Below are 15,780 nucleotides of genomic sequence, written 5' to 3'. Positions count from 1 at the left end.
TTTTTGACTCCTTTGTGGCAAATCTGACTCCTCAGTGGGAGCCAGATATTCTGTACATCAGAGGCACCTCATACAGAGGCAGACCTGAACATGGGACGGATACACACGCGCACACGCGCACACACAGACACCTGAGAGACCCCAAAATGGGAAAGGTGCTTATTGCATATATCACTGGTTTGGACTCTGCAGTCTGTGTAAACATACACAAGGGGAACATTGTCACAGAATTCAACCCGATACTGGGAGACACATACATTTTATGGAATGAGACATGTCAGGATGTCCAATTCTTCTCAGCGAGAGATGGATAAAGGTGAAATCACCATACTCCCACCAGATCACAGGGCTGCTCTCTCATTAGAGAGAGATGATGGGTAGTGGTTTAAACTGAGGGTCACTACATCTCAGGTGAGAGGGGAGGTGGAGAAAGACAGTCCTTCATGGTAACCTCAGCTGATGCAGGAGTTGATACGATGCACTGGCAAAGTTCATCAGAGACTGAGACCACTGGGAGAGACAGAGAAATGGTGCAAATTTACATGGCAGTACAGTTTCAGAATTGGCACAATGTCATCAACAGATTAATGATCACAGGCCTCTGCACAATGAATAGAAAATGTACTTTCCTGACTGTGGGGAAGAGTCGGTGTTAGAATGTGAAGTGGGATTGGATACCATATTTTGAAATTGCAGATTTTTCTATGATTTAGCTGGTTTGAGAATGAATTTGAATGGGTATTTCAGTGCATTCCTCAGTTCCTCTCTGAATTTAGTCTGAGTTACCACGTAAATACATGTGTTGGTGCAGGTGCTGAGAATCTGTAGCATTTCTCCCAACGATTCAATGCTGTATACTGTATCTGTGTAGGAGGAATCATAATGATCAGGAGCAATTCTCCGATAAAGGTTAAACACAACATATATCATCCATAACAGTATGAAATTGGCAGATAAACTGAAGAGTAAAATGATGGATTTTCTCCGGTTCTCCATCTCTGGGTCCTTGTGATTTTCTCCACTGCTGGTACCCCGAAGTGCCATGCGGACTCGACTGGTCACTAAAATAGATCTCACTGTCAGAGCGTTAAGCAGCAGAATCAGAACAAATGGGAGACATGGAGTTAAAGTCAGGTGAAGCAGTTCATATCCAGCCCATAATGGGGAAGTGTAGAAGTTTCGTTTAAAATCACAATACCAAGGAACATTATCAATGATATAGTCAGGTTCATATGTGAAATACCAGGGTAATGCCTCTAAACAGCTCAGCACACTCACTGTTCCCACAACTACAACCGCAATTTTCTGGGTGCAATATTTTGTTTGCAGCTTCTGACAACAAATGGCAAGAAATCGATCAAAGGTGAAAGCGACTGTGAGCCAAACAGAGGCACCAGTGGTTGCAAACATCAGGGTGAGGATGAGGCTACATACTGGAGTAATGTCTAGGAACGTTTCTCCAAAATACATTGGAATAGTCCAGTTCAATATGACATCAAAGATAACAACCAGGAGATCAGCCATTGCCATTCCCACCAGATAGTGAGTAATACACTTAGAGAGACCACATTTTCCTCGACTCAGGATGACAATTGCAATCAGGTTAACTGGAATGGAGAAAAAGCCAATAAATTCAAGATTGGTTTTGGAATAAATTTAGCAAGTTGAAAAGATCATAAATGAGACCTTTAGCGTTGTTGCTTCATCAAATATTGGAAACAAATACAAAAAACAACATCAGGTATTGCTCGACAAACTCAGCTTGTCTGGCAGCATCTGTGGAGAGAAAACAGCATTTAACATTTTGAGTCCAGTGACCCTTCTTCACAACAGACTTGAAACATTAGTCTGCTTTCTCTCTGAGCTTTTCCAGTACTTTCTGATTTTGTTTCTGATTTCCAGCATCCACATTTCTTTGTTTTTCTGTTTCATGAAAAGATAGTCATTGACCTGTACCGCTCTTTGTCACAAAGAAATGGTTGAAAAACAGTTATGAATAATTGATTGACAAGTCAGTAGAGAAATTGAATGATCCATTACAACCATTGAGGGGAAATGCCACAGGAAAAGAGGTCATGAACTTTATTGAATGGGTTATTGAATCAGAATCTACTGTTTTAACATCTGATTTAAACTGTACAATGATGCTGCCGGAGGCTTGTCGATTTTGGGAATCACGAAAGTTTTCTTGCTCTGGGATAAGAGAGTAGCCAGACCCTGAGTAAAAACAAAAATAAAAGGAAATTGCTGAGAGAAATAGGAGTGAGTTTGAGGTTTCAGTGTTGGCCTCCCAAAACTAAGCCAGTAAGTGCAAATGTGAGGGAGACAAGAAAAATGACCTGGAGAAACTGCTGGACGCAGAAGTAGAGGATTTGTAAATGTATCCAAACTGAAGCAACAGCCTGACAGCAGATTCAATAAAGTTCAAAAGTTTGTCTGAGACTCAGCCGTTTTTGAGAGCACGTAGTTTAATATAACCAGACTTTGTTTGAGTTTACTGTGTTATGACACGGGGTAAACCCTCCTGCTTAATTTAAACCAGTAACAGAGAAAAGATTTATCCCATACAGTAATCTGTATAAGTTTTAAGGCCAAAAGGTATTTAAAGTAAAAATTCACAACTTTATTCCTTAAAGTATAGCAGAGAATAATTAACTAACAACTATTATTACTCCTTCCTCTCACTTACCCTTTACCTTCCCCTTCTATAATATTAGTCTGATTCAAGCCCCCGATTAAGATTTAGCAAAAAATGAAGTTTTCATAACCAGCCAACTGCCAAATCTTCTATCTGGATTGTCCTGTCTTCTTTACTTCTTCTTAGGGATTATGCTTCGGAGGTCATGGATCGATAATGGTACCTTTAAGAGAGCTATTTTTTGGGCAGTGTCTACATGCTGGTGGTATGGCAGTTCTGCCCCCAACTGTTCAGTTTTCCCTGGTCTTATACCCCCAGAGCATGGGATTGTGTCATTGGCTTTTAAGGTTGCCAATATACTAAATTCAAACTTGATTGGAATTTGGTATTTTTTGGGCTATAGTTTAAACTGATTGGCCTAATTTGAATCTGTTTTTATCTACAGGCAACAAGCAACGCTAACTGCTGGACCACATACTACGTTGTATCTTGTTGAAATACTTGGTGCTGTCAGGTAGTTAATCTAGATTTTAACTTTCTTAAAGGCACAGTGCACCCAGATCTTCATAACAACTGGCACTGCAGAAAGCATTATTGGGTACGTCAGTTTTTGATCACTTTGGACTAGACAGTCTTTTTAAATTTAAGTTAAAATGTGCTAATTAAATAAGCAATTTCTTTTGTGAATACATTGCTTTAAAAGTAGAATATCCACAAATTCATTTAAAAAATGAGTCAAAGGAGGCTCACCAAAGCATACTGAGCTCATGAGAATGAAAAATAATTCCCAATACAATAAATCTTGTAAATATTGAAGACCTCTTCCTTCTATCACCACTGCACTTTCCCTGAATTATAATTATATTGAAAAGTCACAATTCCATTTGGTATTAGTGGTGCTGGAAAAGCACAGCAGTTCTGGCAGCATCCGAGGAGCAGGAAAACCGATGTTTCGGGCAAAAACCCTTCATCAGGAATACAGGATGAAGGGCTTTTGCCCGAAATGTCGATTTTCCTGCTCTTCGGATGCTGCCTGAACTGCTGTGCTTTTCCAGCACCACTAATCCAGAATCTGGTTTGCAGCATCTGCAGTCATTGTTTTTACCTTGATGATCTTGCTGATGGCAATACTGTACATATCAGATCTGAAAGGGAAATCTGACTTGATAGATCACAAGTGTTATTTTGAAGATTTTTTTTACAGTGGGTGTTCAGTTATGGGAAATTTTTTGTTGAGATTGCAGTATTCTGTATCATAATAACACACACAGGAAAGTCGCAAACATATGTATATTGTAACAAACAGCAAAAAAGAATAATTCAACCCACGTCCTAGCAAAACACTTAACATTACCCAGCCCCAGTAATACATGACTTCAACATTAATTTTCTTATGAAAACTGACTTTTTAACAGTTGACCTCGAGATTTCTTTCCAGTTCTGGGATCCCAGATTCTGAAATCTACTCCAACAAACTCTCAGAATTTGGAGATTTTACAAGTCAACAAATTTATTTTCTTCTCGGATGAAAATGTGCTTCTGAACTGAAATCATCTTCTTCTGAAATCATACAATAAGGGGCCCCAAGTTTTTGTTTTCTTTCTACCTATCAGAGAAATGTAAATTAGCTACAGTCCTACCAGGTCATGGGGCTGCTCTCTCATGAGAGAGAGATGACTGGTGGTGGTTTACCTGAGGGTCACCATAGGCGAAGGGAGAGGCTGAGAAGGAGAATCGTTCAGAGTAACCTCAGCCAGTGCAAGGGTTGATCTCGTGCTGCCTGTATCATGTTGCATCACAAGCCAGGCATCCAGCCAACTGAGCTGGCAAACCCCAACGTCATAAAAATCAACACAGTAAATACTCTGACACTCAACTTCATTGTGTCTTGTGAGGCACTCAGCTGAAGTCTTAATGCTGTTGGAAATAATGTATTTATTTCACTTTTCCAAATGACGTTCTGACCTTTAAAGAAAATAATCTTCTCAGATCAGAGACCACAAATCTATTGCAGTGTTATTTTAAATGCAAAATTCCCAAATGTTCTTTGCATGCTATAAACACACTGTCTCATTTGTAATACTGATAGAACTCTCTCAGTCCTTGCATCTGTTTTCTTACCCACCCCTCCCCTTTGGTTTATCTTCCATACCTATTTTACTGCTGACCCTTACTGCATCCTTTTGGCGCTGTCATTAATTGCTTCCTGCTATCTCTGTGTAACTTCAAGTTATTGTTGATATCCTGTGTTTTTATCTGTTCACGAGCTCTGTATTCATTGATTCCATTCTCGGGGGCAGTTTGCTCTGTGAATATCTGAATGCTGCTACACATCACTCAACACTCCGTTGTTCACCAACACTGCTGACATCATCTACCCTATGTTTGGACTTTATGAATGTCTCCTCAGATACACCTCAGACAAATCGAAATTCTTCTGCAGTTATCAAGTTTAATACTGGATGGTGCCATTGATGTATACATGATATAACAACAACACCACTGGTTGACAGATACACAGACGTATTTATAATTCCAGCAGATGTGGTGCGTACTGATCCAATGTCCCAAAAATGGATGTCCAAGTTGTTCCTGTACAAACAGCTAGTGCGTGGTGAAGGAACAAGCTATTGGTCCAGTGTAGGTGACTTAATGGCAGAATAAAAGTCAGCTCTGACTGAAGACGAGAACATGAAACCAAGATAGAGATGGAGGGATGAATGAGACCAGCTTATAGTCTGAAGGTTAAACAGTTTCTGATTGTCTTGTTCCTCCTCTTGGCACAGAGACCTGATTCTAATATGTCCAGAATGGGGAGAAAAATGTAATAAGTAACCATTCAAGGAACAGATTATCAATAATCATTGCAATTGTGAGGCAGTTCCTGCAAAGGAAGAAACTGAGGAAATTCCACAGAAGCAACAGATTAAAAAAAAAGCATACACAAAGCTGTTTGAAATGCCTCTGAGCACAGCAGCAAACAGTGATAGTTTTTTGACTTACCAATGACTCCAACAACTGCACATGCAGGGAAGTAAATATCCTGTATCAGTTGGATGAGTAAATGTCCCATTTCTGTGAGAAGCAGCTTTTGTTGTTCTGTCTAGCATCTGCAGTTTTTTAAAATCTCTGTTGTTCTGTAAGCCCACTGCACTGACCCTCTCGCTACTTGAATCATTTATAATGGGTCCAGAGTCATAAAGGGGATAGCTCACCACTGACACGGTTATACCCCTGAGCATTGTTATTAGTTACATTCACTTGAACAAACAACTCTGAATTAGTGCCATAACTTTCTGGGTACAAAGTAAACACTACAGTGTCATGGATATTTTGTTAATTAAACATCTGATGGGAATAAACTCAAATGTTGTCCTCTTACAGATGGCTTCACTCACAGTTTTTCATCATTATGGTATTTACCAAGTTCCCTCTGTGCATTCCATCCTGAATGTTACTGTTTTCCCTGCAGGTTACACTGAATACAAGGCGATAAGCAGATGGACCCTGTGAAGTTAGGGACCATGTGCAGGATTACTGCGGGCGATGTGAGGGTGCGGAGAATGAATGTACTTCAGTGACATTCCTCTCATCACAAACACTGGTCATGTTTCCTTGTTTCATCCACACGTGTTACACATACAAACAGGGCTAGATCATTCAGCTTCGCAATCCTGATCTGGTATCCAATGAGATCATGGCTGATTTGTGGCATTTGGCCCCAATCACTTGATACCTTTGCTTCACAAAGGAAGTATCTCTCTCAGATATAAAATGAACAACGGATCCTACATCATCTGCCATTTATGGAAGAGATCTCCAAACATCACCCAACCCTTTGTGTGTCGAAGTGCTTCCTAACATCTCTCCTGAATACTCTGGGTCTAATTCTGACACTGTGCCTCTCGTTATAAAATCTCAAATCAGTGGAATTACACTATATTCATCTGCCCTGTCTTTTCCTGTTAAAGTCTTCAATCAGATGTTAAAGCTTCCAGTGAAATTAGAACTAATTGCTTCCAAAATTTTCTGATGATGTTAAATATGATGGTGTGGCAATGAGAGACGATGGTACTAAACAACGGGACACTGATGGACAGATAGGACGGTGTGTAACACACACTAACTCACCTCTTGTGCCCAGAGCATCTCATAAGAAATTCATTCCCCTCTTCAGGTGGCGACATCCACCATGTCCATCTCAGATTCTGAGGTACCTTCAATGTTTGATGCAGAGGGAGATCCCACAGGTTCCAGAACAGTCAGAAAGGCTGCCGAGTTGCTGGGCATGTTTTGCTCATGCACTGGTTGTGAGTTCGCCACTTTCATATGGTGCACATGCTTGTTCAGGACAGTAATAACTCCCTGAACTTTACATGTCACTGGACCTGGCCTGACGTTGACCATGCCCCTTACCCATTGCAGGGTCATTCCTGTGGTTCCTACACCAGGTTTCACCCCCGATCTAAACTGTCTATGTCACTTTGCATCTGGCAGTAACTTTCCTGATGCTGTTTCACCCCTCCCTGGTCCAGGATGATCAGATTTAACCAGGCACAGCATCTTCTCCCCATGAACAACTCTGCTGGAGCTACCTGTGTAGCTGCATTAAGGGTGGTCCTCTAATCAAATAGGAACTGGGACACTTTGGGAATCTAGTAAAGATGGAGGTTGTTTCTTTGAACCAGTCTTCAGAGTTTGGACTGTTCTTTCAGCTAAACCATTGGATGATGGATGATATAGAACTGTCCTTTTATTTTGAATATTCAAATCACCTGCTGGTAAGTAATGGCCCATTATCTGTGACCAACACTTCTGGAAGTCCATATATTGCAAAAAATGAACACAGTTTTTCTATTGTCATCCCCGTGTTTGGGAATTAACTCCTTGCATGTCCAGTCACTTTGTATGGGTGCACACAATGACCCAGAGCATTAAGCCCATGAAAGGATTACATAGGTGACATGTAACTGAGTCCAGGGTTTACCCAGCCATTCCCACGAGTTTGGGGGAGCTGTTGGCGCTAACCTGGCTCCCGATTGCTCTATGGGAACTGCCCCACCAATGCAGCTATGTCTGCAGTTCAACAAGTATCCAGCAGTGATCAGGAGAAACACTCTTGCTCCCAATAACAATTAGCCGTCGTCCAAGGTGATGTGGTGACTCTGGGTCCAAAAGGGGTTCAATTATAGTTGTAATGGCCCTTTGGTATCCTCCATCATCACCAGCTGCTTCAGTTTTGTCAGGACTGCGGATCTTTCTGCATCTAAAGTCTTATGTTGTCAGCTGTGATTGGAAATGTGTCCAGAAAATTGAAAACCACCACAGCCTCTTCCAGTGGCGATGCCACCGGTGGTGAATCTGCCAGCGGGAGGTGGCTCGATGTCCCCTCATTTGCTACTTGGCCTCCCAGATGGTGTTCCAACTTGTAATTATTTGTACTTGGTGTGAGAGCCCGCTGTTAAACTTGGCCTGAAGCTATGGGCAGCACTGCTTTATCTTCTTCATGTAGACCTAGCAGGGATTTGTGGATGATTATTATTGTAAATTTATATCTGTAAAGGTATTGGTGAAACTTCCTGATTCCACATATGACACCAAACCTTCCTTGTCTCTCTGGGCATCTTTATATTCTGCATTAATCAAAGTGATAGGTGCATCATTTAATGGGCATTCCTCTCCTTTGGGCCAGTTATGAGCTAATACTACCCCAGTACGGGGGAGCACACATGACATTACCAGCTCTTTCTGGGACTTATTGCATGCCAAGACCTTACAGGATGATAGCTTTATTTTTATTCAATCAAGGGATAAGGGCACCAGTAGCTGGGCCATCCCTAATTGCCCAGAGGGTAGTTATAATCATTGCCGTGGGTCTGGTGTCAGAAGTAGATCAGACCAGGTAAGGATGGCAGTTTCCTTCCCTGAAGGACATTAATGAACCAGAATAGCTTTTCGAACAATAGATTCATGGTCATTATTAGACTCTTAAATCCATATTTCTTTTAAATTGAATCAAATTCCACCATGGCAGGTCCTCGATGATTATCTAGGTCTGTGGATGAACAGTCCAGTGACAAGACCACGAGGCCATCATCTCCTCATCACGTGAAGCTTCTTCACTGCCCTGAAGGTATAGACTTGGCTGTGCAACCACTCCCAATGCTGACCCTTTTTTAAGAGGAGATGGAAAGGTGCCAGGACGGAGACCAGGTACATATGAAAATTCCGTAATAATTTACCAAGCCAAGTAAAGACCCAAGCTCCGGTACAGACATCAGAGCCGGGATTCTTTGATTGCCCACATCATTGCTCCCACATACCAAGCAGTCTCTCAGCATCTCGTTGAGTGTGAAACCAAAGTCACATCCCTCTGCCAGTCATCTTAACTTCATTTAAAATCACATCCTCGTTGCCTTTGAAACAACTCCACAGAAGTCAATATCTCATCACCAATCACCCTTTACTTACACGTGGGAAGTCTTTGTCGCTGATCCAGCTCTCCCAGAATCAGCTCTCAGAGTGAGGAGCACCCTGAAAGCCCTGTTTATATCTGTCAGCCAGGGCTCCCTGAGTGGGCCTGATTAACAGCCCCAATCAGGGAACTTCTATTCTATGAGGTCACACGGCAGACCTCGTTACAGTCACCTATAGATTGGATAGGCTGGGATTGTTTTCCTTGGAGTTAGAGGGTGGGATCTGTTTGAGGGATTCAGCATGATGGAAGGCAGACATGGAGTAGATCATGAGAATCTTTTCCAAATGGCAGAAATGTCTCAGGCCAAACAGAACAGATTGAAGGTGAGGAGCAGGTGGTTCAGAGGAGACTTGTGATTTGTTTTTACCCAGAGGATGGTTGATATAGGGAACCTGATGCCTGAAAGTGTGGTGGAGGCAGGTACTCTCGCACTGTTTAAGAAATATGTTAAACATTTGGAGCACCCCAAAACTTGCTTCCTCTCCCATGTCCAAAGAAAATTGAGAGACTATGGTCAGTTTTATCGATCATTCCTTTGTCCTCTGTTTCATCTAGACAATGTTTTAATTTACTGTAATAAGTATCGATTTAAAAGGAGTTGACTTGAAGTGACCAAAGTCTCTGCTGGGATTCGTGTGGCATGGAAAATGACTCCAATATGGAGCATTGCCCCCTTGATGCTAGGATCAGGTCTGTCATAGAATGGTTGCAGGACGTCCTTCTCGGGTAAAGGGATCAGTCAGAACTCAAGGTCCCCACTGTGACTATTGACGCATACAGCAAGAGAGATGAGACCCTGAAAGCTGAATTCGGGGCATTAGGAACAATCTTAAATGATAAGATCTCAAGAGCAGTAATCTTGGGCTTGCTGTCAGTATCATGTGACAGAGAGCATCAGAACAGGGTGATTGATGGATTGTACGTGTGTAGGGAACTGGTGGAGGAGGGAAAACATCAGATTTCTAATGTATTGGGAACATTCTAAGGCAGGTGGGACCTGTACAAGGGTGATAATGGGACGTGGCCTTCTATCCTCGCAGGGAGATTTGCGAGTGCTGCTGGGGATGACTTTACCTGTCATGTCAGGCAGATAACTGACAGGCGTGTGAGGGGGAACTCTAATGGGAAGGAATTAAAGTAGGGAAGAGACCCGAGAAAAGCTGGGAGGGAAACTAGAAGACAAGAGAACAAAGTTGATCATTGAGTGTGCTTCGAAAACAGAATGAGGTCCAAAAGACAACATGAATGAATGCAGTATTTGCAATGAGCTAGTTGATCTAAAGCTACAAATGGATTCAGAATGGCGTGCAAACTTTCTCAGCTTGGAAGATCCAAAATCTAAAACACTTTGCAGCAACTGCTTCCCCTGAACTAAAATCCTGAATTTCCTGCCAGGGGAAACGGTTCTCCCTTCTGAAAACAAATCAAAAGCAAAAACTAAAAGCTGTCTGCTCTGTTGTCAACTCAACACAATCAACATTCCATCCATTATCATTGAAGGCCTGCTGCTGGCACTTGTCTGCAGTCACAAGGTCTCTTGGAATTGATGAACATGTATCTGGATGCTTGTTTTTCTGTTCACTTCCGGGATGTGGGCAGCACTAGTGAGGCCATCATTTATTGTCCATTCCGAAGGTAAAGGTCTAAAATCACATTCAGACCAGACCAGGTGAGGATGGTAGTTTCCTTCCCTGATGGGCATTAATGAACCACGTGAATTTTTCCTGACAATCAACAATGGATTCATGGTCATCACTAGAGCCCAAATTCCAGACATTTTGTTGAATTCAAATCCCAGCATCTGCCATGGCGTGATTCAAACCCAGGTCCCCAGATCATTACCTTGGTCTCTAGATTGCATTTCAGTAATAATACCACTAGGCCATCCCGTTCCACTATTATGTGATGATACTGTGGCTTTAAGAAGTGTATTTTGAGCAGTTTTTAAAGAGCGGTTTTAAGACAGAGGTAATGAGCTGTCTATTTCCTTCCAATAAACAACTTGTGAGGCCTTGGGGGTTTTTCTTTGAAATTAGAACAATAGAAGTGGTCTGAATGGGTTGGTTCAAGCTCCCCAGAACCAGGTTTTTCATTTGAGATGTTCAGGAGGAATTGCTGGGACCTTGAAGCTGGGTTTGGAAGCTGCAGTACATCGCTCCCTGCTACTCTCTCCCTCTCTCTCTCAGTGTTTTCTCTTGATGCCTTTCCTCCAGACTGGAGAATTGCCTGTGAGATAATCTTCTTCTTTACTGAGTTTGCCTTTACTAAGGATGTGTTTATGGCAGGTTTCTGTATTGGAGCAGTAATTGTTTCAGCAGTTAAGTCACCTATTATTCTGTTAAGTTTTCCAATGGGGTCAAGGTATTCCAATTGTTGCTTTCGTTTGTTGTATTTTAACTGTAGTGTATAAATAAAGTGAATTTTGCGTAATGTTGAGTAGTTTGACTAATTGAATTGCATCTGGAATACAACACCTGACACTTGCCCTCAAAATAAGAAAAAGCTAGGAGGGGGTTTCGTCTGGCTCATAACAAATTGATGGCTCTTGTCAGGATCCAAACCTTTAATTCCAGGTTGGGCTGAGGATTGTTGGACTCAAACGCAGTGAGTGGTAGGTTTTAGTTTTATTTACTTTGTGTGTTGCATTTGGCTGGTTTGAACAGCGTGTACTTTGGCTTCCTGGGGGTGGAAGAAGGCACTTCAGGCGCTTAATAGAAAGTGAGCAAGGAAATGATTTTGGAATTGGCAAACAAGCTGGAAGTGTTGTTGCCTCTGTCTGTGAGGAAAAGGGGAGATGATTATGGCTATTTTGCAGCATTTCCAATTGCCAGGAATGTCTCAGGGTCTTTGGAAATGACTAAAGTTCAACTGCAAATGAAGCAGCTTGGATTAAAGACAGTGGCGAGGGAAAAAAAAAGAAATGGAAAGAATAGTTGTGGCAGAAGGAAAAGAAAGAAAAAAGGAAATGAAACAGTTTGAATTGTGTTTAAAAGCAGAGGAGAAAGCAAAGGAATGGAAGGCTCTCGCAGAAGAAAGGGAGAAAGAGCGAAGAGAAAGAGAGTGAAGAAGAGGAGCAAGAGAGAGCTTTTGAACTTCAGGGCTTAGAAGTGAAAACTCAAAGTTGACTTAAAATGGTGGAGGTAGAGGTGAAAAGCAGAAACAGTAATGAGGACAGGGCTAGAGAGCAGTCCCATCATAGACAAAGGCCCGATGGGGATCTGGTTAAATGCGTCCAAACATTGTCTAAATTTGAAGAGAACGATGTAGAAATCTTTTCCATTTCATTTGAGAAAGTAGCGAAATAAATTAAATAGCCGGTGACATTTGAGTGGTGTTGATTCAGACAAAGTTTGTTGGTAGGGGTAGTGAGGTATTTGCACCACTTTCAGAAGAGGTATCTGGGGAGTATAATGAGGGGAGAAAATGCCATCTTAAGTGCAAATGCACTAGTACCAGACACCTACAGACAACCTTTATCAATGTTAGGAGGGAACCTGGTCAAACATATATTCAGTTTGAAATGATCAAACAAAGTAGTTTGATTTGATTTGAGTTATTGTAGTCACATGTACCGAAGTACAGTGAAAAACCTTTGTTTTGAGAGCAGTGCAGCCCAAATTATAGCAAACAAGGACATACAGACCGTAGGCTGCTTAGACAGAGTGAGGCATACAAGGTTATGGCTGCACAGGAGGTATGCAAAGCAAGATCACTGACTGATGGAAACATTGATAGAAATAAAATGCACAGACTGATAGAAACAGTCCACAGAGTTATTCCACTGACCTGCAAGATGGAAACTGGAGATGCAAATTACTCTCTGGCATTTTCATCATTTGTGCTTTATTTAATGAAGGTGAAATGTTTTATTCAGTGTGTTACTCATTACATGTTACAGACTGACTAGTTGAACTTTAATCTTCCAGCAGTCACCATGAAGGCTGTACCTTCACAACCTCTCCCCCTACCTGAGCAGTGGTGACCCTCAGGTGAAACCACCAGCAGTTTGTTTCTCTCTATCTAATGAGAGAGAGCAGCCGTATGGACTCCTCAAACTGTTGTGACTTTACTTTTATTTTTCAATGTCCAAAGTTCTTGACTTACGAACTGTTCCTTCAGACTGGTAAAGAATGTGTGTCACTGCGTTATTGAAGGAAGGTGACAGAGTCATTATAGAATCTCATACTTGTTTTTTTGGGGGTGTTGCTCGTCTATGATTAAGGAAGGGTGTCCGAATATCTTGAAACTGTTCAATTCAGCTGAGAGCTTCCATAGATTTCCAATGGATATGTCACGCCTGACAAACCTGATTGATGCTATTGAATTCGTGATAAAGTAACAGACAGGAGTGCCTCTGGATCGTATTTATATAGATCTCCAGAAGGGGCTTGATAAAGTCCCTCATTACAGAGTGATAAGCAACAGCACTGAAGTTCATAGAAGCAAAGTTACATTGGTGACCTGTACAGGAAATTGATCCGGCTGCAGGGGAGAGACAGAGAGTGAGTGTGAGAGAGAGAGAGAGAGAAAACATAATAAAGAGATACTTAAAGAGGCAAGAAAGAAAGTTTGGTGTTCATTAGCACTTTCTAAATTTGAAATGCAGCCATGTTGTAATATATGAAAGGTCAACACAATTTATACAAGGCACACGCCATCAAAGATATCATCTTTCCCTTTTGTGCTGAATGAGGGGATAAACTAGAACACCAGGGATGACTTCACAACTTTTCTTCACAATGACATTGCTTAGTCATTTACATGCACACCAAAAGGTGGACAGAGTTTCTGTTTAACCACTCAGCCAAACCATAGCACACTTAATAGTGCCAGTGAGCCATAGCTAGCAAACAGGTAAGTCAGCAGAGCGTGGTGTTCTGTTAGGTACTGGGTTGGAGTCTCACATTTTCACCACATTTGTTCACAGTTTAGATGACAGCACGAATCCAAATGACACGAAGGTGGTCAGTATTGTAGCAGTACTACAGGAAGCACAGAATTGTGGAGATGTATTGGCATATTAAGTGAATGAACACAAATGTGGAATATAGATAAGTCATCCAAGTTCAAAGTCAATGGTCTTCAGCACTCCATGGGTAAGCGTCACCATCTGCTCTCTGTCTGTTCCCACTCACAAGGCAAATACTCAATCTAACTCTGCCACTGCAAATGCATTAGGCAAATGTGCATGAACTACAACTCGCCGGAGAGCATGCATCATGCTCACTGAAAGGGTTAAACATCACAAATAAGATCACCATGTATGTCTTCTGTGCTTCCTACTCATTCACTGAGGAAACATCACCATCTCTCTTGTCGGGAATCAGCCAATTGGTTAAAATGGTCATCAGGATTCAGGGAGGTAAGACATTGTAATTGCTGTCGGTATGTGGACCCAAGACAGCAAAAGAGTGCCACTGAACTCATAGATTAGATTGCTTACAGTGTGGAAACAGGCCCTTCGGCCCAACAAGTCCACACCGACCCGCCGAAGCGTAACCCACCCATACCCCTACATTTACCCCTTACCTAACACTACGGGCAATTTAGCACGGCCAATTCACCTGACCTGCACATCTTTTGGACTGTGGGAGGAAACCGGAGCACCCGGAGGAAACCCACGCAGACACGGGGAGAACGTGCAAACTCCACACAGTCAGTCACCTGAGGCGGGAATTGAACCCGGGTCTCTGGCGCTGTGAGGCAGCAGTGCTAACCACTGTGCCACCGTGCCGCCCACTACCATCGTGCCGCCCACTGATCTCCAGGAGAGTCCACACCCTGGAAAGTCATAGAACATAGAACATGAATTGGAACATAGTACAGTACAGTATAGTACAGGCCCTTCAGCCCTCCATGTTGTGCTAATCTTTCATCCTATTCTAAGATCTGACTAACCTACATATCCTTCATTGCACTATCTTCCAAGCACCTATCAAAGAGTCACTTAAATGTCAACCTACATCTGGTTTGGAACAGGTAAATTGCTTAGCAACATGCAAATCAGAACCATTCCAAATAAATATGTTTAAATGGTCACCAGTTCTAATTGAGTTTGAGACTGGTATGGTTGTATCAGTGAGTGCAGAACCAGTCTTTAACAAAATTTGCTCTGAACTCCAAACCTTAAGTGTGAAAGACTTCAGCAAGAACCTATACCAGGGAACCTTTCCAGATTAAAGATACAACTTCTGTTCCTGTCTCAAAAGAGAATCAGCCAGTTCAGTTACTGCTGATTGGAGTAAAAGGTCTGGGCCCAAGCTTGATGGGGCGAAATTGTTTGAAATAGATTCGGCTTGATTGCCTCCACATTTTCTGGTGAGACGATGGTTGTCTGAGTGAAGTCCTAATTAAATGTCTGGATGTTTTGCAGGAATGTTTAGGGAGAAAGAGTAACTGGGAGAGAATAGGGACCATTTAAGATCAACAAGGCAGTTGCTGTGAAAACTGCATGAGATGGGCGAGATACTAAACAAGTATTTTGCATTTGTATTTACTGTGGAGAACGATATGGAAGCAAGAGAACTTGGAGAACTAAACAGTGATTTCTTGAAGAATGCTCATATTACAGAGGAGGAGGTGCCAGACATCGTAAAACACATAGATCACTGAGACCTGATCAGGGTGTTCCAGAACATTGTGGGAAGCTAGGGAAGTGTTGCTG

The 15,780-nt window shown here is 42.0% G+C and overlaps 1 protein-coding gene across 1 annotated transcript; it reads right to left on the bottom strand.

Annotated features, from left to right (window-relative positions):
* Window positions 1-702: 702 nt before the first annotated feature.
* Window positions 703-5,711, bottom strand: LOC148139334 (putative G protein-coupled receptor 139). The gene is made up of 2 exons (XM_087980846.1): window positions 5,642-5,711; window positions 703-1,607 (listed from the first exon to the last, which is right to left on the bottom strand). The coding sequence occupies exons 1-2, from the start codon at window positions 5,709-5,711 to the stop codon at window positions 703-705; spliced, it is 975 nt and encodes a 324-aa protein (XP_087836972.1).
* Between the last annotated feature and the right edge of the window lie 10,069 nt (window positions 5,712-15,780).

Source organism: Chiloscyllium plagiosum, unplaced genomic scaffold (genome assembly GCF_037043375.1).
Source record: "Chiloscyllium plagiosum isolate Xiang-an unplaced genomic scaffold, Cpla_swu_hap1 HiC_scaffold_38, whole genome shotgun sequence".
Taxonomy (NCBI): Eukaryota; Metazoa; Chordata; class Chondrichthyes; order Orectolobiformes; family Hemiscylliidae; genus Chiloscyllium; species Chiloscyllium plagiosum.
This window is presented reverse-complemented; position numbering and strand designations above follow the sequence as displayed.

Excerpts from the sequence above, each read along its gene's own strand:
- LOC148139334 (XM_087980846.1), bottom strand. The coding sequence starts at position 5,711 with ATGGGACATTTACTCATCCAACTGATACAGGATATTTACTTCCCTGCA. Across the intron at positions 1,608-5,641 it reads TGCAGTTGTTGGAGTCATTG|TTAACCTGATTGCAATTGTC; the intron begins GTAAGTCAAAAA and ends TCTCCATTCCAG.